This window comes from Xiphophorus hellerii, chromosome 22, assembly GCF_003331165.1.
Source record: "Xiphophorus hellerii strain 12219 chromosome 22, Xiphophorus_hellerii-4.1, whole genome shotgun sequence".
NCBI lineage: Eukaryota > Metazoa > Chordata > Actinopteri > Cyprinodontiformes > Poeciliidae > Xiphophorus > Xiphophorus hellerii.
The window spans coordinates 4,538,539-4,563,162 of record NC_045693.1 but is presented as its reverse complement, the minus strand read 5'-3'; the positions used below and the strand labels follow the sequence as shown (position 1 = coordinate 4,563,162).

The following is a 24,624-nucleotide window of genomic DNA, read 5'->3' as shown; positions in this document are numbered from 1 at the left end:
TCGCTGGGAAAATTAATCATCAGCTTGAGGTGACTCTGCTGCACTCTAGTGGCGAGAAGCCGTAATGTTGGTTGGTAAGAATCGGAAGGCATTATGGGATATGTAGGTTGTAGTCAATTCGTGCTCAAAACCTATTTTAAGTCAATCAATGGGGCTGTAAAACGGTGGTAGGGGGGAGAGGGCCACATAAAATGACGTAGCCGGCCACATGTGGCCCGCGGGCCTTGAGTTTGACACATGTGCAATAGAGGATCTATCTGCTGCTCATGCAAAACAGTCTATTTTAATCCCATGTGTAATAGTCATTGGGTTAAATCAGTTATATAATGCTGAAAAAGCAAGTAGTTGATGTAAAAATATTCAAGGCTTTTATTTTGAAATGTTCAGTATGCTTCATTTCAGAGGGCCAAACTAATACCACGTGTAACAGTGCTTTGGATGAAAAAGTCACATAAAGCCAAAAACAGCAATTACCTGATGTAAAAATATTCAAGGCTTTTATTTTGAAATTTTCATCAAGCTTAATTTTAAATTGCCACACTAATCACATGTGTAACAATTGCTGGGTTAAATCAGTTATATAAAGCTCAAAAGAGCAATTTCCTGATGTAAAAATATTCAAGGCTTTTATTTTGAAATTTTTGTTAAGCTTCATTTCAAAGGGCCAAACTAATACCATGTGTAACAGTGCTTTGGATGAAAAAGTCAAATAAAGCCAAAAAGAGCAATTACATGATGTAAAAATATTCAAGGCTTTTATTGTGAAATTTTTGTTAAGCTTCATTTTAAAGTTCAAAACTAATCCCATGTGTAACAGTTACTGAGTTAAATCAGTTATATACAGCCCATAGCAGCAGGTAGTTCTAAAGGCCAGTTCAGTCCTGATCTGTTTCAACTGAGGATAGATAGAACTACAGCGATGCGTATTCGTAGTCCAAACCAGCAGCCAATAGCCTCTTGAGATCCGTTGCTATGGCAAATAATGGTCTCAGCAGGGTGTGAGCTCTGAGCTCTGAGCTCTCAAACACACAATTGTGTGTTTGAGCAAACACGTTTTACTGACAAAAAAGCATTGGAAACAAATCCTTCTTGTTCGGGAACCGTAATACATATTCGAAAAGCGTTTCGAGCGTATGAGAGGGCAATGTGTCTTCTGCGATAGTCCCGAGATTCATATCTGTACCTCACTCAGAACATTTACAGCGATGAGAGAAAGAAATGTTGTGCCCAGATCTGAAATTCTATTCAAATACATGGGAGAGAGCCTCAGACAGCCTCAGAAAATCCTGTCGCATGACTTTGCTCTGAAGCACCGTGACAGAAAACCGTACGGTCTAGATAAATTTCGAAAACATTTTACCGGAGCAGACAGGCGTATCAATGTCAGGACCGATTTTGATACTAATCGTGCGATATTTGTGGGCGTGATGGCGATTTCAAAAATGATTTGGGTTGAAAAAGTTGTCTTCATCTCTCACTCTAATCAGCGAGAGAAGCACTGTAATTTTCGGAAAAATGAGAAACTTTGGGTCGCTTAGAGGCAAATTGTGGACAAACCGTAACTGGTATCGACGAGCCGTCTTCACTTTCGAAGAGATCACAGACGTATCTACAAAATGAAATTTGAATGGCATTTCTAGGTGAATTTGTGACGACACAGAAAATCCTCAAAAATAGGGTATTTCCAGGATTTTTCCCATTGACTTATAATGGGGTTTTTTTCGTAGTTTTGTGCGAATTATGTCGCCACGTTAACCCCAAATCCCACCAAAAATAATAGCTCCAATGGCGTGAATTTTCTGCACGTTTTGATACCTCATTTGTAGGTGTGCACCCAGCGGTATGAGCCGCATTAACGGTGACGGAAGAAAAATAAAGAATTATAATAAAGAGACGCTTGTTGGGTGTAGAGTAATAGGTTCCTGCCATTGCTTTGCATGGCAGGCCCCAATAATAAAGAAACTTTTCTTGGGAGAATAGCAATAGGTTCCTGCCATTGCTTTGCATGGCAGGCCCCAAATAGATGAATCACGCCTGAATTAGACACATCGAGTTGTGACGTATTTTTTGTTACATCAGCTGCAGAAAGAAGTCGGAGTAAAAGCGGTTTACAGATGCATCACCCCTCTGGGAATGTGGCTAGAGGTTAAATTATTGGTGAATATTGATAAAATTGTCATATTGGACACATTTCTACTAGTTAAACATGCTAGTTTTCTGCATTAAAAGGCCAAATGTTGTTTCTTTTCATTCTTTCAACTTAATAATGTGTATTTTATTATTTTTTAAATTATAAGTAACATTGCTGCTCAGTTAGGAATGATATTTAATGTTCATATTTGTTTTTCTTTTAGATTAACTGCATCTGAATGTATTGTTTTATAACTGGATGGGATTGAACTGCTGCATCTAAATCTGTCTGTATTTTTACTGAAATTCGTTAAACTAAACTGAATTTAATTCACTTGAACTCACTGAATTGAACTGATGTAAACTGAACTGAATTTAATTAATCTGAGCTAAATATATTTTTTAACAGAACTAAAATAAAGTGAAGAAAACTGAACTAAAATGAATTTGAACTGAACTGGATAAGCTGAGCTGAAGCGATTATTTTAAACTGAATTTATTCAAACTGAACTGTAATGAGCTGAACTGAACAACTTGACGTTAACTAACATCAAAATTGTAAAGAAAAGTAATGAAAAACCTGGTTTATCATTTAAGTTCAATATTTTTTGTTTTGTTACTTATTATCACACCTCTTTATAAAGTATTTGCTCTTTTATTGTTTGTCCAGATTTTGGCACTTTTCTCTCCATTTACGTTTCCTGGCATTCCTTAAATAGGCGACATGAGGGGATGTGTTTTCCTTTCTTTTTGTAGCTGTAAGGATTTTTCCTAATATTTAATGAGGAGCCTCTGAGAGATAAAGTGTGGCAGCTTGGCTCTGTTTTTAATTAGATTGCCTGGATGCGCTGGAGAGATTGTCGCTGCTCTTATCGTGGTTGATTCAGGCGGCTGCCGCTCTGAACCCTGAAGATAAAGAGATTTCGCAGTGTGAAAACCCAAAACCATCAGTTTGCACAGATCCCAGCTGCAGCTCCGCGGTTCCACTGATGATCGTTCAGTTTTTGCTGACCCTCTGGTTAGCGGAGTAAAAGTTTTGGGTATATTGTAAGAAGACATGGCAGCTGGTGTTGCATCACAGGCTGTTTTTGTAACTCTCACAGAGGCAGAGACGTATCCAAACACAAAGCTGAACTTTGACCACAAACTGCAGGACTGGCATGCTGAAACCGGACTAATGACCTTCGCCAGGTAAACAGTTAGTGACCGCATGCAGAGACCTATAGGTTCACTTTCCATGGCAGGAGGTGGTAGAGTAGCTAAAAATTTAACTCATGTAAAAGTAAAAAGCAGCCATCTAAGAAATTACTCAAGAGTAAAAAAGTATTTGGTAAAAAGTCTACTCAAATAGTGAGAAACTGATCAAATGATCAATCATTTAATATTTAAAAATTATATCAGATGGACCAAACTCTAAAATTAAGTGGAAATTTTAATATTTTAAGGATAAAAATGACAATAATTCATATAAGTTACAAAAAATAACAAAATCATGCAAAATATTTTTTTTCCAAATCAGTTTCTTTCAGTATAAAACTTTAACCAAAACTGCAGGTGTGTCTGTGTCTGGTGAATTTTAGGTTCAAACATGTTTGTTTTTCATTCAGTGGGTAGAAAATCCAGAAATTTTACTCAAGTAATTTTTAATAAAATTACTCAAATAAGAGTAAAAAAGTACAGTGTACTAAAAATACACTGTGCTTGAGTTTGCCAGGTAAACTTTCAGAGAAAGTTACACATTTATTTGAGTAACGTTTTTTGAAGACATGTACTAAAAGTATACAAAAACGCACTGAAAATATATTTTTCAAAAAAAGTTACTCAACTAAATGTAATTGAGTAAATGTAACTAGTTACTTCCCAATTCTGGTCATCACCCCCCAAAGAAGATTCTTTTTGCAAACGTACAAAATTATAAAATATGTAGAGAAACAAAAAGTTTCAGAGTTTTTTTATTCAATAATTATTACATTAAGTTAGCATAGATGCTAATCTCATACTTTCTGATTTTAAATGGCTATGAGTTCTGTGGCAGAAATTTTCATTATTACATAATACATTATTCCTTCATTACCAGACAGTACAAATTGTCATTACAATCCCCTCTTGATAATTTGCACCCTGATATCAGGGGTATCAGATCCCGACAAACTGCTGCTGCCTATGATGACTAGCATTGGCTTGAGCTGTCAGGTTGTCAAGATAATGCGCTAAATCTTAAATGTCCGCCTGATGTATAAAAGAAAAAGGATCACAGTACTTTGCTACTAATTGTCAACACTTCAACAACTAGATAACCATGTCAGACAAATGTTAAATTAATAAATAAAATAAACAGCGAGGGAGAGTGAAGTAGGTCAGTTATGCTAGCTTGACTTTGACAACCTTAAATGTAGATGTGCTGCAGAATTTGGTGTGTTTGGGTTCAGCAAAAAAAATAAATAAATAAAAATGTTGATCCGTAAACCAACTCTGACAGATAATTATGTTGTTTTTTTTTCTCATCTTCCCTTCAACTTTCTGAGCGCCCCCTAAAGGCACCGCTTTGAAAAACACTGTGTTAGCTGACGAGGGTTTAGAAATGTAATGGACTTGTTGTGTTTTTAACGGCTGTAAGTAATTAATTAGTTTTTTTCATAACTGAGTGTCCCGAGGAAAATGTGACGCACAATTTACAATCCAATTAACCCTGAAACACCTCCAGCTCTTTTCGGGTGGGAGGATTCACGCTTCAGCTCATGATTAAAGCACCAGGCGGAAGCACAAACTGTTGTACACAAATTCTCAAATTAAATGCAGTCTTATCTGGAAATTAAAAAATATCCATTTATTTTAACGCCCACAGCTCCATGCAGAAGTTTTCCCGCTCCTTTAACTTTTTTCATTGTTGTTTTTTACTGGGATTTTCTGAGACAGACCAATACAAAGTGGAGGGAAAATCTAGCTTAGAATATCTTGAAATATTTGGCATTGATTTACATTGACAGGGCCGGCCAAAACCTTTTAGGGGCCCTAAGCAGATTTTCATTTGGAACCCCGTCCCCCCATACAAACAGGTCAACACCAGATGCTTTGTCATTCCTTGTGTTACATACCTGCTATCATTAGCAATGCTTGTGAAAATTACAAAACATTTCCAATAAACTGTTTAATCAGTTGGAAAACATGGTTTTATGTGGTCTGAAAAGGTAGTTTACTAACTTTGGAACCAAATTGCATCTGTACTCTTGAGCACATGTAAAAAAAATAGAGTAACTTGGTTAACATAATTTTTAATATTACCAGAAATTCTAAATTAATATTAGATTTATTCAACTTATTTTTGGTTTGGGAGGTGAAGTAAGTCGCGTTGGTTTTCTAAACCAAATTTCTTGTTGTGTTTAGTTAGTAATAGGCAACACTGTTAACTGAGTGGAAATTGTTGTCTGCATCAACAAAACATGTACAGAGTGTACTTATTTTTATTTATTAGGGGAGCAAAAAAAATTTAAGTTGTGGGTTAAAGTATACTTTTTATCTGTTGGGCTGTAATGTTACCTTTTTTTGCCAAATTCATATTTTTAAAATTTTTGTACTTCCGTTTGGGTGTCTGCTGCTCCTAAAAGCAGCTCAAGCACTTAAAAAAAAAAAAATCAACCGGCCATTTTTTAGCAATAAGTTTATGGTTTTTGGAGTCTGAAAAATGAGCCTCGTTAAAAACCTTCGGAATGTAACGTCACAAATCAGCAGGCACTGCCCGTTACCTAGCAACCCCAGCCAAGCTCGGCCCGTTACCTAGCAACCCGAGCTGAGATCTTGGTGTTTTGTTGTTGACCTGCCATCCAGAATTCACTTGCTGCATAAATTTAGAGTTGGGGTGCGTGGCCAGCAGCAATTTATTTTTATTTAAAGTGACAAGACGCCCTAAAATAAGTCATTCTAAAATAATGAGATAGTATCTCATTATTTAAATTAAATGAACATGTTTTTTATTGTCCATAAACCTATCATAACATGTTCAAGATCAGCTTTAGCAATAAAAATCCCTGTTTACTGGTGCTAAAAGGTGTCAAAATGACGATTTAAAACAAACTCCAGTCGACAATGCAACAGTGACAACCGTTCAAGACGATTTCCAAAGTTCCTTCCTCCTGTGGTGAGAGCATGCAGCCCTCAGGAAACAAAGCCCAGTAATTCATTTCAAACTCGACAGGCTCCAGCTAACAGAGAGGTTAAATCTAATGGCTGCGCAATTAGAGAAAAAGACAGAAAAGGTTTAATTTGTTTAAAAGATTTCTCATAAAAAAAGAAAATTACTACTGTGGGTTGTGTCTACTGACCGCTGTAATTACTCTTTTATTCAACCCTGTAGGAATGAAATGAGTTTTCTGCAGAAGTAGGCAGATATATGAACACCCTCTGTGTTTTGCAAAGTCAATTTTGACAGATTTTCTGTGTTTCTGCTGTATTGTAGCATCTGACAGATACAGAGGTGATTTTTTGCTGTACTGAAGGTAGCAAACTTTGTGAAATAGAATATTTATTAAGCTTTATTATATACAATTTCCTATCTGTCTTGCTATTTACCACCTATAAAAGTGATTTTATTTTTATTTTCACACCTGAAGTGACTGTGAGGCTTGATGTAGCTGAAAAAGGTGTAAAAGAAAGAAATTGTCTAAATATAAATAAATGACCAAAGAAAGAAAGTAAAATATCTAATAAAAAAACAACAATTGAATCCTTTGTATCAGTTTCAAGAAATATAATGCTTAAATGTCAAGTACCATTTTCATAATTCAAGAATATTTACATATTTTGAAAATAATCTTATTTGCATAAATAAAAGTGGTCATGTTATAAGTGAAACTACATTAATTTTAAGGTATTTTTACTTATTTTGGAAAGTTTTTACAAGTGTCATTTTATTGTTCTGTTTCCAGAAATGTTTTCTTATTTTAAGTAAAATATACCATATTTTTTATACTTTTTCTTGTTTTTTTTAAAGGTGACTTTTTACAGTGTGGTGCTTTACAGTTTTACATTTCCTCAAACTGCAGCCACAAATGTGAGCGGTAAACTGTCCTACATCTGTGGTTTAGGTCAAAGAGTAGCTGTGTGTTAGAATGGCCCAGTCAAAGTACAGACAGACAGAATCTGACCCAAAACACATCTCATTCAATCTGAGGTTTTTTTACTAAAAAAAAACTGGAAATAATTTAGTCTTTAAAGCTGGTAGAGACAAAATCTGGAAAGTGTTGCTCATGAACATGAGCTATATTGTGTTTGTCAATCATGTGAAAACTCAATAAATATTTTAAAATATTACAATGAAATAAGAATAAGAATGTAAATTAATGAGCTCCCAGGCTAAAAACAACAGATTGTTGAAAACATTTAGATTAAATTCAGGTGGAAGAGTTGCTTTAATTCAGGGCTGAAACGATTAATCAGATTAATTATCGAGATAATCGATTAATCGTTAACCGGACTCAAAAAAGGCCATTTACTCAAATAACAGTCAGAGCAGCAATAAAGACAAAACTGTACAAAAATATATGCATTTTCAACTTAAGACAAAAAAACAACCTTTGTCAGTAAATATGCTTTTTATGGAAGAGGATTAGGGACACTGAACAAAAAGAAATTGAATTTTTTTTCAGAATTTTGACTTTTTTCTCAAAATTCAAAATTTTTCTCAGAATTTAAATTTTATGTCAAAATTCAAATAAATAACCAAACATTCTTAGGTGTATTGTGTCAATTATTTTGTTAGCATATAAAAATAATCACAAATATTTCTTCTTTGTTCTATGATTGATCCAGTGGACCCGTGATTTGAGTCTTATGAATAGATTTGCCTGATTCTGCATAAACGATTTAAGTAATTCTGATTCTGAGGGAAAAAAGTCTGAATTCTGATATTAAAGTCAGAATCATCTTTAAAGCAAGGCTTCAGTGGTTACAGAATGTTGACATTTTTCATCCGATTAATCGACAGAATAATTGATTATTAAAATAATCGTATGTCTCAGCCATACTTTGATCACATTTAAGTGTAAGTATCTCATTCTCAGGCCGGACGGATCCAAGACGCAGACTCAAGCGGACCTGATCGTCGGTTGCGACGGCGCATTCTCCGCCGTCCGGAAGCAGTTCCTGCGCCGCAGCTGCTTCAACTACAGCCAGACGTACATCCCGCACGGATACATGGAGCTCACCATGCCGCCGAGAAACGGGGAGGTCAGACGGGTTTTACTTCGGCTTGAGGCTCAGATTCACAATCAGACTTTGCTTTTTCACATCTTGGCTTATTTCCACCTTCATCATCATCTGCAGTTTGCTATGAAGCCAAACTACCTGCACATCTGGCCCAGAAACACCTTCATGATGATCGCTCTCCCCAACCTGGTGAGTGGGAAATGCATTTCTTTATCATTTTTTTTTTACTTTTTTGAACGTGTACAGGAGAAAAAACGCAACAAAGAACAGTTTATTCGCTCGATTGAACAGATTTCATCAGTTTCAGGCAGCGGTGTTGTAAAAGTAAGAAATACTGCCATCTGCAGGTGGGAGTTAACATCACTTAAACTAATGTTTTTGACAATTTTTGCGGAAAATTTGCAAATAAAAGGTTAAACTAGATGCATTTCTTTTAATACAGAAAACTTGCAAAAATAAAGTAATAATATGTTGTGAATTTCTGCCGGAAATCTCAGAAATTTTGAGAGTAATCTCAGAATCTTTCTAGAAAAACAAGGAAATTTGCTACAAAAAAAAACTTAATTCTTAGATTTCTACAAAAAAAGAATTCTGAATTCAAATGTTGACAATGTTGAGATTAATAAAAAAAAAAAATTCAGGTTTTGGATCCACAATAAATATCGGTCTACTTTCAATATCAAATTTATTGATGTATGACTTTTAGAAACAGGTTTAAACTGCACCAAGTTTAGTACAAAAACAATAACACGAGAATAAATTTATGAAAATTAAGAAAGTAAATAAATAAAATAAAAATAAAACATCACAACAGAAAAGTTACAGTATCAGGACTTAATTAAATGCTAACAAATAAAATAAGTTTTAAGTAGTGATTTAAAATGACCCTTGGTTTTAGGTTGTTTTGTTTGGTTTCTTTGGTCTGTAATTAATCTCTTAATTTTAATCAGTTAATTTTTTTTCTGAGATCAAAGTCAGCATTTTTTGTTTCAGTGGCCTAATCCTCTTCTGTCCCGCGTGGCAAAAAGTTTGGACACCTCTGGTCTACAGGCCCACATAAAAATTTAATGTGTTTTAAGGATAATATTAAAGCATCTTTTGTTTATTTTCTAATTTAGGACAAGACGTTTACCTGCACCCTCTTCATGCCCTTTGAGGAGTTTGAGAAAATCACCACAGGAGACGAAGTCATTGAGTTTTTCCAAAAATACTTCCCTGATGCCATCCCGCTAATTGGAGCGTAAGCGACCTTTCTCCGTCCGTCTGACGCAGCGTCTCCTCTTCCTCCTTCCTGCCTCTTCATCCCGACCTGTTGGGTTGTCGTCAGAAACACCTTCAGCCGCCGTCACCCCACCCAAAGCGGGCGCATCAGCAGCGGACTGTGAAATTGAATGCTCACACAGATTCCTGCCGCCGCAAGGCTTTTAATTTTCGGCGGGTGACGGATAGACGGCAGGATGCAAGTAGCCTTAATAAAGTCTGAGACTTTTATTCAGAGCGGTCAGGCATGAGCAGCCCAGCGCGGGCTTTCCTCCCGTTTTCTTTAAACCACAGCGGACAGATCGCGCCGCTCTGCAGTACCCGGCTGTGACAGACGCTTTCACTGCAAGCAGGGCGACTCCGTTGTTTAGGAAGAAAACATCAGATTAGATCAGCTACTCTGAGCAAGTTTGTAATGGTTTTGTTTGCTTTTGTCCTTTGCAGTGCTGCCCTCAGGAGGGATTATTTCCGCCTGCCTGCTCAGGCCATGGTCTCCGTGAAGTGCTCCCCGTATCACATCGGGGACAAATGCGTCCTCATGGGGGACGCGGCCCACGCTGTGGTGCCTTTCTATGGCCAGGGGATGAACGCCGTGAGTACCGCCGAGTACGGGAGGCGGGCTGACAGAGAATCACTTTAGATCCGATCAAAACGTGAACAAAGAATCACTTTAGATCTGTACATAACAATCTAAAGAATCACTTTAGGTCCGTTCAAAACGCCCTAAAGAATCACTTAGATCTGTTCATAACGCCCAAAAGAATTGGTTTGATATGTTCATGACAATTCAAAGAATCATTTTAGGTCTGTTCAAAATGCCCTAAAGAATCACTTTAGATCTGTTCATAACTCCCCAAAGAATCACTTTGATCTTTTCAGCTCAAAGAATCACTTCAGATTAGTTCTTAACTCTGGAAAAGAATCACTTTAGATCTGTTCAAAACTGTACTAAAGAATCACTCATATTCTTTCTTTCTTTTATGCTTTCAGGGTTTTGAAGACTGCATTGTCTTTGATGAAATAATGAATCAGTTCAATGAGGATTTCAGTAAGTGTCCATGTTTTTTAAATAAAAACTACTGGTGCAGAAAGAGTCCGGAGTCGGTAACAGAGTCATTCTGGGTTTTACCTGCACAGGTGTCGTGCTGCCAGAGTACTCCAGGGTCCGGGTTCCTGACGACCACGCCATCGCAGATCTGGCCATGTACAACTATGTCGAAGTAATTCAGTTAAATTTCTACTTCACATGCACTTTTAGTTACATTAGTTTTAGTTAGAAATTTTCACTCCAATACAAATATTTGATTCTCCATCCACACTATTTCAGATATTTTTCAGAAAATGTCTTTTTTTCCCCTCTGTTTTTTCCAAACTACACTATTTCACCAGATATTTTTAAAAATATTTATTTTCCCTGAGTTTTTGTAGAAATTTAGTTCCCCAGCCACACTATTTCAGATATTTTATTTTTTTTAAAAAAGCTTTTTTTTACATTATGTTTTTGTAGATATTTGATTCCCAAGCTGAACTATTCGAGATATTTTTATTGATCCAAAACAAAAGTAAATACAAGGCCAGAATCACTGATATTCATATGGATATTGATGTCAATACCAATACAATATCGATACTATTTATGATTTAAGTTTATCAAACTTCTGATCTTTTGAAGTTTTTGTGAATTTTTCTTTCAATTAGTTTAATAGAATCTGGACAAAGTTTAAATGTGTTTATAAAATATTTTAATAAAATATTAATGTGATAAACAGAAAAATAAAATTAATTTGTGCATTTTTTCCTAAAACAAAGTACAAAACATGATAATTTTTAAAGTACTGTAGATTTGAACAACTAACTAAAATCAGATTCCATCAGATTTAGTTTACAACTAAACTTTTTAGTTGTAAAAGTTTCCATTTACAACTAAATGGAAACTTTAGTTTCAGGAAATCTAAAGTTTCAGATTTTATAATGATCTTTTATAAATAAAAGATGATAATGATCTTTTATCATTTATTGGTTGCACTGATCAACTCTTCTCACCTATCGGCCGATACCGATTTAATTCAGAAAAATGATGCTGAATTGACTTGAAATTTAGTTGTTTTTTTTAAATACAGACATAAATATATTTAGTTGAAAAACTATTTGATAACTCTGCGCCAGCACAGCACATTTAAATACAACAATAACTTCACAATCTTGGTTAAATGTGGAAAACCAATTTTAATTTGTTCCGTCAGTAAAATTCTAATGTAGAACAAATAACAAAGAAACTGACAAAAACAATGTGTTGACTACGTTGGTCAAACATATAAATAATAAACTCCAATAAACCTTCTTTCAAATGGTTCGGAAAGTGGAATTAGGAAATGTAAATATAAAAAACAAAGCATAGAACTAGACTGAATAGATCTGCCCTTATGGATGGGGAACAATGAAGGTACCGATACAGATATTAATATCAGATCTGAGCATCTCTGCTTACTTTAGAGAATGCAGTTTATATTACATCATTGTTCTGGGTTTGCTCAAACAAATCCAAAACCGAGCATTGCTCTGAACCGGTTCTAATCATCAACCCAGCTAAAGAGACTTGTTTAAAGATTTCCTCCCGTTGCTCCACTGACTCGGAACATGAAAGCTAAAAGCCCCTGACTGCCGGTTTTCAGTCCAGCGCTCTGGAGCTCAGGGCTGCTAGTGATTCAGTCGCTGGAAGCAGGAAAGAAAAAAGCAGTTTGTTCCTCTGCAGGAAAACAAGCTGCTTTAAAATCAAACGCAGGGATTTATAAAAGGCATCCAGCAGAGAGACGACCTGGAAACAGGTGCAAAGTGTCCAGCAAAAACTAAACATTGAGCAAACGATTAATTGATTGTTGAAATAATCATCAACTAATTTAGTAACCGATTAATCGTTAACTTGAGCAGAGGTGGTAGAGTATAAAAAAAAGTATACTCAAGTAAGAGTAGCGCTACTTCCACATAATTTTAATCAAGTAAAAGTAAAAAGTTTTCATCCAGGAAATTACTCAAATAGGAGTAAAAAAGTGTTTGGTAAAAAGTCTACTCAAGTACCGAGTAACTGATCAATTTATCAATCATTTAATATTTAAAAGTTACATAATCAGATGGAACAAAATATAAAGTTTAGTGGAAATTTTGGTATTTTAAGGACAAAAATGACAATAATTCATATAAGTAACAAAAACTAACAATAAAAATGTTCCAAATCAGTTTCTTTCAATAACAAACATAAACTGCAGGTGTGTGTCTGGTGGATGTTTGGTTAAAACATGTTTGTTTTTCATTCAGAGACTCCAGAAATTTTACTCAAGTAAGAGCAGAAATACTTCATAATAAAATTTACTCGAGTAAAAGTAAAAGGTACTCAGAAAAGTACATTTTTTCAAAAAAGTTACTCAAGTAAAAGTAACTAGTTACCAGTGATGGCATAGTTACATAGTTAAAGTAACTTTAATCGGATTACTGATTACTCCTTGAAAAAGTAACTCAGTTAGATTACTACTTGATTTGGGAAGTAACTAAGTTACATTAAAAGTAACTTTTTTTAAGTTACTTTCAGCAGCTGCTAACAACAACGCTGTGAAAATTACATTGAGCTTTGCCAAAACTTAATTGTAAGCTATTTTATAATAGTAACATCAACAATGTGTCTCCATTTATAAGGTTGAACTGAAGGGGAGATTTTTTAATGGTTACAGTACAAAAAAAAAGTTAGTAATTTGTGCATGTTTTTGTGTGGTCCACTATTGTCTAGAAAACTCTAAGGATTTTAACCCCCCTGTGCCCCCCAGCCTCCAGGTTGTGAGTTACGGCCCTGCGTTTGGTGTCAGAGCGCAACTCCTCCTGCGGCTCCACAGTCCAGATGGCTGCTGCACAGATTTGTGGCACTTATCTTAATATTAATAATTTTAATGCCGTTTAGTTGAACAACTTTACGGACTTGTTCATTCGTGGTTGTTTTCACGTTTATTGCGCTGTTCATATTAGTCTCGATGTTTCCAATGTTCTGGATAGAACGACGTAATTGACAGGTAATATATTATTAACTTGACATTAACAAAGACACAGCGGGACGGATCATCCGGGAAATGATGGACAGGGAGAACCTGACTAAAACTAATTGGAGGTCAGACATTTTCTGGGGTTTATGTCTGCTTATTTAAAAACCCAAATGAGCAACTTCACGTTCAAAAACGAGCCCAAAAAGCGAAACCTGCGACTCATTACATTTGCAAGCGACTTTTAAAAAAAAAGAAGTCCACAGCCGCTTATAATAATCGGACTTGGCGACAAAAACTCAAAATAGTTCCTGTTTTTCTACCAACAAAATGCGCATCTCCCGCTTCCCTCCATTGTTTACGTTTCTGTCGCTGCTGATACTGTCGCATGGAAACGGCGATCCCTCAACAAGACACGTAGAGGAAATAAAATTAAATTCCAAATGAAAATAGTAACGGACAGTAACGCAAAATAATTTTGATAAGTAACTGTATTCTGACTACTGGATATGAAATGGCAACGCGTTACTAAGTACTAAGTTACTAAGTAACATGTTACTGACATCACTGCTAGTTACTACCAAACTCCAAACTTGAACATACAGACTCAAAAAAGCCAATTGCTGAAAGAACAACACAATCAGAGCAATAATTAAGTCAAAACTGTGCAAAATACAGAAAATCTCCCATTTAAGATATGAGAAAGCCCTTTATCTGTGAATATGTGCTGTCCTCGCCCTGAGATTTTGAGTTTTCAGCAGCTTGACAGCCAGACAACGACGCTCCAATAACCAAACTTGTTTCTTTTCTATTTGTTTATTGAAGAGTGGCCTCTGACCACTGCCATCACTTTGGCCATCATAAACTGAAACATACAAAACTGAGTATTAGCCAACGAACATTGCAAATTAGCCGTTCTTGCTGCTAGCTAAAAATAAAAACTTTTTCCTAAATGACTCCAGCGTACAGTTATTTACACCAGTTACATAAAACAAAGAGACAATTATTGCTTTCACAATTAACCAATACTTACGAACAAATCTTGTCGGAAACACAACGTGTAAGGATAATAATCAGCTTAATCCATGAACTGTTCGTGTTGCGTTCCACCATCTTGGATCTATATTCTTTTTTTAGCGTCACCAAAACATAACAAAATATCCACCAGGGGGCGTTCTAGTGCGGTTTTCAACCTTGCTGGTCCAGCTTAACTTACAAAAGGCAGCACAGAATATGTTCTACAAAAACGTTTCAAGTGGTATAACTTTAGTTTCACAGGGTTCAAATTCTACAAAAATGAAAATAAATTACACATTCACTAAAGGAACGCTTCATTAAATTGCAACATTATTGCAATTTAATCATTAAAATGTTTATTTTTTAAAATTAAACTCATAAATTTCAGTACGTGGTTTTTTTGTATTTTAAATTTATTTCAAATATTTTATAAATAAGCTTCATTTATGAAATAGAATATTCAATAATATCAATAAAATACAATTAAGAACCACACAGCATTCTGGGGGATTTAGGAAGAGGTGAAACTTTAGCCGCTAAACCTCTCTGCTAGCTAGCAAGGTTGGTGAATCAACTAAATGGAAGCGATATGAAGCTCCAGACGTCCTGCTTTTAGACCAGCTTTAAAGGAGCGCATTGGTTGCTTTGACGTCCGTCAAGGCGGAGTGGGCGGAGCTCTGGAAACCGTGACGTCACGTGCAAAGGGTCAATAGTTTAATTCATGCAGAACTGATCTGATCGTCTCCATAGCAACGACCAGAAGCAAGACCTTGCCCCAGAACGACAGTGAGTTCATTGATGAGGTCACAGATGACATCATAGACCAAAGAAGATCTATGAGGCTCTGGAGGCTTGTTTCTCAGAACAGCAGTTAGGATCCCAGCAGTTGGTTGATTGTAAACACAGCATTTCACCATGAATATTTTCGGAAAGGTGCCAGTTCCTGTACTTTTTGGACTCGGATACGTGGCGATAGTAGGAATGAAGAAGCTCTACGACAATTACTTTCCTGGGACTGATCAGGATGAAGGCAGCTCTCAGCCTGCGAGCAAAGACCAGGGGATGGATAAGTCGACTCTTCCCAAGAGAAGAGAGAAAGATTTCTCAGAAGTCAAAGAGATCAGCTTGACAAACACGACGTCAAAAGGCAGCGATCAGGAGAAGAGACAGGTCTCTGACAACAGTGGGAAAGATGTTCCCAAGGTAAAAACCGACCCGGACGGGAAAGTGTGCAATGCGATTGATTGGAGAAACACGACGTCTCAAAACCGCGCTCGAAATGTGGCCAGAGCCTTTAGGAACACGGGAAAATTTGTTCCTAAAGTAAAAACCGACCCGGATGGGAACGTTCACACGGAGAAAGAGACAGTTTTCTCTCCAGTCAAAGAAAAAACTGTCCTTAGTTTGAAAAAAGAGACATTGCACAACGGAGCTCAAGATCCGACCCCAGTCCTTGGGTACCAATCTCCCACTGGTGCCAAACAAAAATTTTACCTGAAACTGAGAATTTGCCCAGAGACAGACAAGGTTTTCTCTACAGTCGAAGCTATTAGTTTGAAAAACGAGACACTGCCAAACAAAGCTCAAGGTGCGACCCCAGTCCCTGGGTACCAATCTTCCTCTGGTGCAAAAGAAAAAATGGACCTGGACCTGAAAGTTTGCACAGCAACTGATTTAACAGACAGAACATCTCAGAATGGTGCTCAGGATGAATCCACAATCCGTGGGAACAGTTTTGTCACTGTGGGCAAAGTAAAAACTGACCCGGACGGGAAAGTTCTCATGGAGGAAGACATTCACAACCAAAATGCAGAACATTTATGGTGTAAATGTTTGATTCTAACCGGTAGTGTCCTTATTTTCTTTTGTATTTGCTTTCCTTTGCTTACTTCCTTTTCTGATGCTTCCATACTTGTCGCTTTTTTCAGCGGTTATTTCTGTGCAGTATTCTATTTTTTTTTATGTACAATGGTAATAAGGTAAAATTGTAATTTTTGTTGCATATGTTTTGTATTGGACACTATAATTAAAATACTATAATTCTTCAATTTTCAAGAATTAATAAAAATCTTGAAAATGTCATGCATGGGTTCTCTCCAGGCGCTCCGGCTTCCTCCCACAGTCCAAAAAGATTTTGTTTGTGTTAGATAATGGATGGATGGTGGAATAAAATTTAAACTTGTTTATAATAATAAACAAATGAATTATAAATTTCTTTATAATATTATTATTATATTACTTTATTATTATTATTATTATTATTACTACATTTAATATCAATAAGATAATGATACTGTTATAGTATTATTATTATATTACCTTATATATAATAATATATGTGGTATACCATCATTTGTATATAATAACATGTATTATAATATATAGAGGATTATTTGCAAACACAGTGGATGCGCGCGCAACTTGACTACAGACAGACCAGCCGTTAAAGGTTCCCTTGTTGCCATGGTTACCCACATTTATCTTGCTGTTTTAACATTAGCTAGCATGTTCTCAGCATACTATTAACCCTTTGCAACTACGTCACTTAATCATTTGAGGCATCGTGACGAACGTTGGAAGTGAGGGACGGGAGTACTGAACAGAGCGACTGAAATTGTTTTCCAAAGTTGTTTTTGCCAGTTTATTCGTGGCTATTACTTGTTCAAATCAAGCTAATTCGTCTGTCAGTGTAGCAGGCCTGGTTGGGGTTCATAGCCATATTTACGCAAGTTGGAAATAGCTAGCTTAAAAACCGACGCACACCTCCTCCCTCCTGTGTTGATCAAATTATTGACTTTGCCTGAATTCACACCACATCATTTACATCACTATGTCATAAAGAGCGTTTCCCCATTCACCGGAGCAGCCTTAAAACATACCAAAGACAGCTGCTAACCAGTTTTTTCTATGCATGCTAGGCAACATGACGGTACGGCATTATCTCCATGGTTACTAATGGGACGCGTACCTTCTCATTAGTGCGATATTTGATATCTTTCTTATCACTTTCGAGCCCATTTCACATGTCATGATTTTTTGCCCCGATTTCCCCCTTACGATAGTTCTAGGACATTCTTCGTTTTAAGATTGTCACTTGCTAATCGTAACAACTCACCTCCGCGCCACCTCCATTCTTTTATCCAACGCCTTTTCTTTTTGTTACGTCTTTTATCGCTCAGAGTAAGCTCACAAACTATCACTATTACTTCTTGTTAAGGAAATATGATTATTTTAGTGCTTAATACAGTTAATCTTAAAAGCTATATGGAACACTCTTATTTTGAACAGGTTTGTGTTGAGCATTTAAAACTAAACCAGAGGGGTAAGCATTCAGACAAACAGGGGCCAAATGCAGATTAAGGGAGATCTCTCAATGGGACCCCCACTGTGAGGCCAGGCCACAGGCGAAGCCATAAAATTAGCATTTTCCTTGGGAGACAGAGACTTTAGATTTCTCAGGTATCTGTGAGGTCTTATCTCAGGTCGTTCTGTACTCAGAATGACCGTGGGAGCCACGGGGGGTCAGGGCCAGCAATCTGCTTCTTTGTCTCGGTAGAACGCAGATGGTCCTTTGATCTTTGCGTAGATCAGGGGGAGTTCCCAAGTTTTTCTGGGAGCTTCCAGTTGGTCAACAAGAGGAACACCTAGAATGCATAAATTAAATAGAGAAACACCTCTTTACTATAAGAGTTCGTGTTAGGAGAGAAAATCCAGAAAATTGCCACTATTTTGCTTTTTTGCAGCAGTTTTCTCCAAGGACGCGTCTTTGTCTTTTATTTTATTTTTCTTTCTCTATTTTTTCCTCTCAAGGTAAAGAATGCATATCTCTGTTCCTCTGCAGCTTTGTTTGTTTATTGCTTTGTATGAGATTAAACTCTGTGATCTGTGACGTCAACACGCAGTGTTGTGGTTTCCTTGTCGCTGCACGTCGCCCACAGAGAACGTCACTCGCCGAGGATCCCGGGAAGATTAAAAGAGGAAAGAGCCAAACGTTTTGTCCAAAGCTAGCATTAAATTATCCTCTTTTTTTACATTCTACATTGTCAGTCGTCTTTGTTTACTTTAAATTCGGGTATAATAAAGAGGGATTTTTATGGGATTGTCTGACTGGAATCTGAATGTCGATGAGTGAAATCGGTTCGTGTGTGGCGTGTTGCTCCTTCCGTGGGGCTGGACACCACACACGGTGCGATCCAACCGTTATACCTAACATTTTTTTATCGACTCCTGTGTGGGCTCTCACGTTTTGAAAATCAGCCAACTGCCAAAACTCACTCACTCTTTGGTTACCTAGCAACTCACTCACTCTTTCGTTACGTAGCAACAACCAGAGGAGTAACTAATAAGTAGCAGTTTCATGTTTTGCCTCAAAATTGCTTTAAAATTGAAAGATCGAGGTGCAGTGAAAAGAGAAAATGAGAAACTTCGGAAAAATCACCACTTTGGCTATATTTATTTCTTAATATTGATGAAAAAGTTCCGGTTTATTTATTTAAGGGAATATTAATCAATTGATTGTAAGAATAATTGCTGAAAAATATGTTAAGTAATAGTTAGTTGCAGCTCTAAATGCATCAGATAATCAGTAGCCAAAACATGAAAATGATCCATTTCATCATCTGAAGCAGAAACTGGCTTGATAGTTTGAAATAAATGTATTTAATTTTTTTTACATTAAAATGGAGTTCAGCATCATTGATTCACCTCACAAACACATTTGCTGTTTAACTTTCCAGATGCGGGCGCACGTCAACTCCAAATGGTTTATTTTCAGAAAACATGTGGACAATCTACTTCACCTCCTCATGCCGAAGATGATTATTCCTCTTTACACAATGGTAAGTGTGTCTTCGATCACTGCTGTCAACACTTACAGAACAATAACGTGATTTCTTATTTTTAAAAATCACGTAAAAATCTTACACAAATTATGAAGCACCCTTCATATTGGTTTTTGTTGCAGCTGCTGCCTCAGGCAGCGTTGTTAGTTTTATTAGCGTGAACACAGAATAAAAAGATGTCAGGAAAAAGAACAGAAACTCGATTTATGGTGCAAAATTGTCTCTTTTTAACTCCGTCTCTCCAGCATATCTAAACCAATAAACAGAAACAGAAAGAAACAACAAGTTGACCTGAAAAAATGTGAATTATCCAAGCCACGCAATGTGTCACTGCAGCATAGTAGCTACTGTTAGGGCTGGGCAATTCAATTTCTCCACTAGCTAGCAAGGTTGGTCGAATCAACTAACTCACTTACTCTCTCTGGTTACCTAGCAACTCACTCATTCTTTGGCTACCTAGCAACAACCTGCAGAGTAACTAATAAGTAGCAGTTTCATGTTTTGCCACTCTGCCTTAAAACTGCTTTAGCATAAAAAAATAAGATTAGGTTGGAGTGAAAGGTGTCATGTTCCGTGTTTTTTCTGTGTGTTTATTTCGAGTTTTCTGTGTCTCCGTGTTGTCCTGTTCTCCCCTCCATTACTCCCAGGTGTTTCTCGTTCCCTAATTACCTCCTGTGTATTTAGTGTCACCTGTGTGTCGGTGTCTTCGTCGGGTCCTCGTCTAATGTGGTCTGAGTCCTTCGTGTTGTCCGTTGGTTTAACGGTTGCTACCGGCGTCGAGCCCTGGCTTCTGCTCGGCCGTGCTGCCTGTTGGTTGGACTGTGTTTTTTACATTAAAACCTCCATTACTCATCTTACCTGGGTCTGCTGCGTCTGCCTCACCACCCTCACCACACCATTTCATGACAAAAGGAGAAAATGTGAAACTTTGGAAAGCTACCAGTTTATTTATCTAATGGAATACTTTCTAACATGCTTAATAACATTATTTATTTAATTTTGAATGAAATGTCTCTCCATAGCTGATGTCCTACAGTGAGAACAACTGGATTATTATTGGACATATGTTGTAAAACTTTACCAAGTACTGCCTCTGAAAAACACTCCCATTTGTAATACACTAAACTCCACACAGTACAGTAAATGTATTTAATATTTTCACATTTATTTGTATTTATCAATACTCTCATTCAACAAACTGAAAAAAAAATTATTTTAAAAAATCATTAGTTGGAATTTATCATGACAATGATAAATGAAAATTCTTACCATAAGAAATTAATCGTGATAAATTATACAGTAAATGCCGTACTTATAATCTGAATTAATGAGTTACAACAACATTAAACTTCCTTTGGGATCAATAAAGTACTTTTTTTTTTTTAATAACATGGCGGAACTAGAAGTGTGTTGCTAGGTGACGGGCTGGGCTTGGCTGGCGTTGCTAGGTAGACGGCGCAGGGACAGTTGACTGTGAAATAAATCGCCAATGGAAATAGTACTTTTTCATCAACTTTAAGGAGTTATTTACTTAAAACAAACTCCTATATCTTCCTGAAAAGTTATCTATAAGTTAGTTTTGTCTTACTTAAAGTGTACTAGAATATTTACACAATAAACTAGACCAAAAATACTTGGTAAGATTTTGTGTTTTTGCGGTGTAGATGTGTGTTGAGACTTTTTATGCATTTTAACTTACAGGTTTTAGTTTCTTTCTGGTTTTTCAGGTGACTTTCACCAGGACCAGATACCATGTCGCTGTGGAGCGCTGGCATTGGCAGGACAAAGTGAGTTTCTTCCTCCTTCTGTTTAATTTTCCTCTCTAATCCATCACTGTTGTGAAGTCGCAGCATTCAAAATGCGATTCTCCAGCTGGAATATGTTGCTGTGTGGAGCAGAAATGTTTCTGATTTGAACCAGGAAGTGTCTGACTCGTGCTAATGGTTTCTCTGCTGATAGTCAAAGAGACATCAGGGATTTCACAGCCAACCTCATAAATAGTTTCCACCCCATAGTGAATGAGTTGGCAAAGGTTAAAATGGATGTGATGAAGGGGAATACTAAAACGACCTCACGAAGCCGCCAGACACGTGAAAGAAGATGGAGCTCAAACAGAGCATCCTGGAAATACTGTAATGTAAAGTCCATTATGTTTAAAGGCCAGGTCTCAGTAATGTTAATCTATGAATCATGGATACTTGCCTTGCAAATCAATTTATACTGCTTGAATTTTTTTTCCCATTTTGCAAAAACCAAAATGTTATTGGGATTTTATGTGACGGACAAAAAAAAAGTAGTCAGTTTTGTTAATATGAATAAAAATGTGCATCTATTCCACACCATTGACTCTGAAATCTGTAAAACAAACCATCAATTTTTAAGTCGTCTGAAAAGAGTTCAACTGTGTATAATTTAATCTCAGTTTTCTCATTAATCTCATTAATCTTTGCTGATTAATGACACATTAACCACTATGAAAACACAGTGGTGGCGACATCATGCTGTGCTATTGGTGAATTAGCTTAACCTGTAAAGCAATGAAGCTAAATGAAGCAATTTTTGGAAAAGGATGAAAATTTTTCTAAATAGTTTAATGTTGCACCACAAAAAGAGCAAATCTTTTGTCTCTAAGTGCATATTTCCTTTAAAGTATAACAACATGCAATGATCATTAAAACTTAAGTACATATAGTAATATTTTATTATTTCAAAAAGTTATTTAGATTAAAGAAATTATGAGGAAAAGCTATTAGTTCACCATTTGCCAAATAAATTTATACCCCATTTGGCACAAAAGATGTGTTTTCACTCTTGGAAATTTTGCTGTTGCACTTTTCTCTCATCAAAAATTTATATATATTTTTTTGTCATTATATGTTGATTTTACATGTTTAACAGTAAAATCCCTTTTGTGTTAGTAAGGAAAACAAAATAAAGAAATTTGGTGAGTAATAGGGCAGCATGCTGATTATGGAGAACCATTTAATTCAAAATGAAATAAATATCAAGAAATATTAAAATAAGTAAGGATATCTTGAAATAAATAAATATGAAATATTTGGAGAGAGGGAAATACACAATGTTTTATTTAATGGGAATATTTAATTATTTAATATTTATTTGATAGAATATCTATTATAATTTTTCAAATAACTATGTAATTATTACATTTATTGGTTTAATTTTGAATGAAATGTCTCTCCATAGCTGATGTTCTACAGTGAGAGTAACTGGATTATTAATAGACAAACGTTGATGCACTGCAAAAACATAAAATCTTACCTAGTAATGTTGGTCTTGTTTTTAGTGCAAATATTTTTGCATGCATGAAATAAGACAAAAATATCTCAATATCTGGTTTTAAGTCAACAATTCCTTATATTGATTTAAAAAGTTTGAATTTTATTCATATTTTATTTCACTAAGATTTTTTCCCCTCCATGTTATAAGTAAAATAATCTGCCAGTGGAACTAGTTCTTTTTAGAAATATTCATAAATAATTTTCTTACAACAAGCTCCTACATCTTGCTGAAAAGTTACTTTTAAGTAAATTTTGTCTCATTTTAAGTGTACTAAAATATTTGCACTGGACACTAGACAAAAATACTTGGTAAGATTTTGTGTTTTTGCAGCGTATTTGTTGAACAAAGTGGTCCAGTTGAAAACCAAACACAGCTCACTCTGGAAATGTTATATATTTGCAGAAACTTGCAGTATATTAAGGACTGAATCAAAGCCAATTAGGTGCTTTTATTATTATTATTATTATTATTGGCATGTTTGTTTCCCTGCAGGTGATAAACCGTGGCCTGCTGCTAGGAGCTGTGGGAGCTGCTGTTGGCGGCTCCTATCTGCTCATTAAAAATCCTCCAGAGATCAACAAGCTCGTTATCACAGCTGAGAAGATCTGGAACAAGATGGCCGCCCTGAAGACGCTGCCTCGTGTCGGCGCCGCCTCTCAGATCTGACAGACAGGAGCCTCAGAACATGGGAACGAACAAATCCAATTATTAAATCTTATAATGGAGCAGCAGTGGACTTCAGATTTGATTAATTAGGATGTTTCAATTAAAGCAAATGAACAGATTTCATCTTTATATAACATTTTCACATTAAAATAAGTCCTTATTTTTATTTGTCACAATAAAATTAATGTACATTGATGTGGATTTATGTTTCTTTTAAATTATTTGTAGATCTAACAGCCATATAATATGCATAAATTAATTAGTAACCATGGAAACAATTCCTTAATTGTAAAACTGATACCAATGTATAACTTCAAAGATGCTGAACATTCCTCATTTTAATTATTTATTTTTCACTGAGCTAGTCTCATAAAACTACTGCCTTATTAAAATACGACCTTATTCTAGTAGTTTTATGGCTTTAATGTCACATTGTTACTTTTTTCTCACATTATAATTTTTTTCTCAAACATATTTAGGTTAGAATATTATGACTGTTCCTGTTTTATTATGGCTTTACTTTTGTATTATTGTGAATCTTTCTCACATAATTACAACTTTATTGTGTTATTTCAAGTTTATTATTGTAATACGAATTTTATTTTCATATTATTGCGACTTTCTTCTTTTATCACAGCTTTTTCTTCTATTACTACACCTTTGATCAGGTAAGTTACATTACCTGAATAAAGATGTAAAGAAGTTGGGCGTGCCGTGGTGGCGTAGTGGTTAGCGCGACCCGTATTTGGAGGCCTCGAGTCCTCGACGCGGCCGTCGCGGGTTCGACTCCCGGACCCGACGACATTTGCCGCATGTCTTTCTCCTTCCCCGTTTCCTGTCAGCCCACTATCATATAAGGGACACTAGAGCCCACAAAAGACCCCCTGGAGGGGTAAAAAAAAAGATGTAAAAAAGTTGTTTCAGGAATAAAGATATGATTTTATTCTTTATTACAATGTTTTCTTGTATTATTTTTACTTTATTCTTGTAATATTTTGAATTTTTTCTTATATTATGACAACCTTTTCCCTTATTATTACTTTATTCAAGTAATATAATTACTGTTTTTTCACATCATTCCAACTTTTTTCCCGAATTTTGATTTGGTGACAACTTTATTCTTGTAATATTACAATTTTTCTCTAAAGTTGGTGGTTAACATCAGTTCAGCAGCTTCTGCTCCT

At 35.9% G+C, this 24,624-nt stretch overlaps 1 protein-coding gene and 1 long non-coding RNA gene across 2 annotated transcripts in view; one reads left to right on the top strand and one right to left on the bottom strand.

Annotated features, from left to right (window-relative positions):
- The window catches only part of LOC116712599 (kynurenine 3-monooxygenase-like), a 32,056-nt gene extending 7,912 nt beyond the window's left edge, over positions 1–24,144 (top strand). The window contains exons 6-15 of the mRNA XM_032552408.1: positions 3,234–3,321; positions 8,187–8,352; positions 8,449–8,520; positions 9,450–9,571; positions 10,036–10,183; positions 10,582–10,639; positions 10,729–10,811; positions 19,367–19,468; positions 21,199–21,258; positions 23,267–24,144. Coding sequence (XP_032408299.1) covers positions 3,234–3,321; positions 8,187–8,352; positions 8,449–8,520; positions 9,450–9,571; positions 10,036–10,183; positions 10,582–10,639; positions 10,729–10,811; positions 19,367–19,468; positions 21,199–21,258; positions 23,267–23,440 — 1,073 coding nt within the window. The 3' untranslated portion in view covers positions 23,441–24,144. The remainder of the gene's footprint in view (positions 1–3,233; positions 3,322–8,186; positions 8,353–8,448; positions 8,521–9,449; positions 9,572–10,035; positions 10,184–10,581; positions 10,640–10,728; positions 10,812–19,366; positions 19,469–21,198; positions 21,259–23,266) is intronic.
- LOC116712600 (uncharacterized) lies at positions 17,794–19,010 on the bottom strand. The gene is made up of 2 exons (XR_004337582.1): positions 18,663–19,010; positions 17,794–17,835 (listed from the first exon to the last, which is right to left on the bottom strand). It is a non-coding gene; the product is annotated as an uncharacterized LOC116712600 (long non-coding RNA).
- Positions 24,145–24,624: the final 480 nt, after the last annotated feature.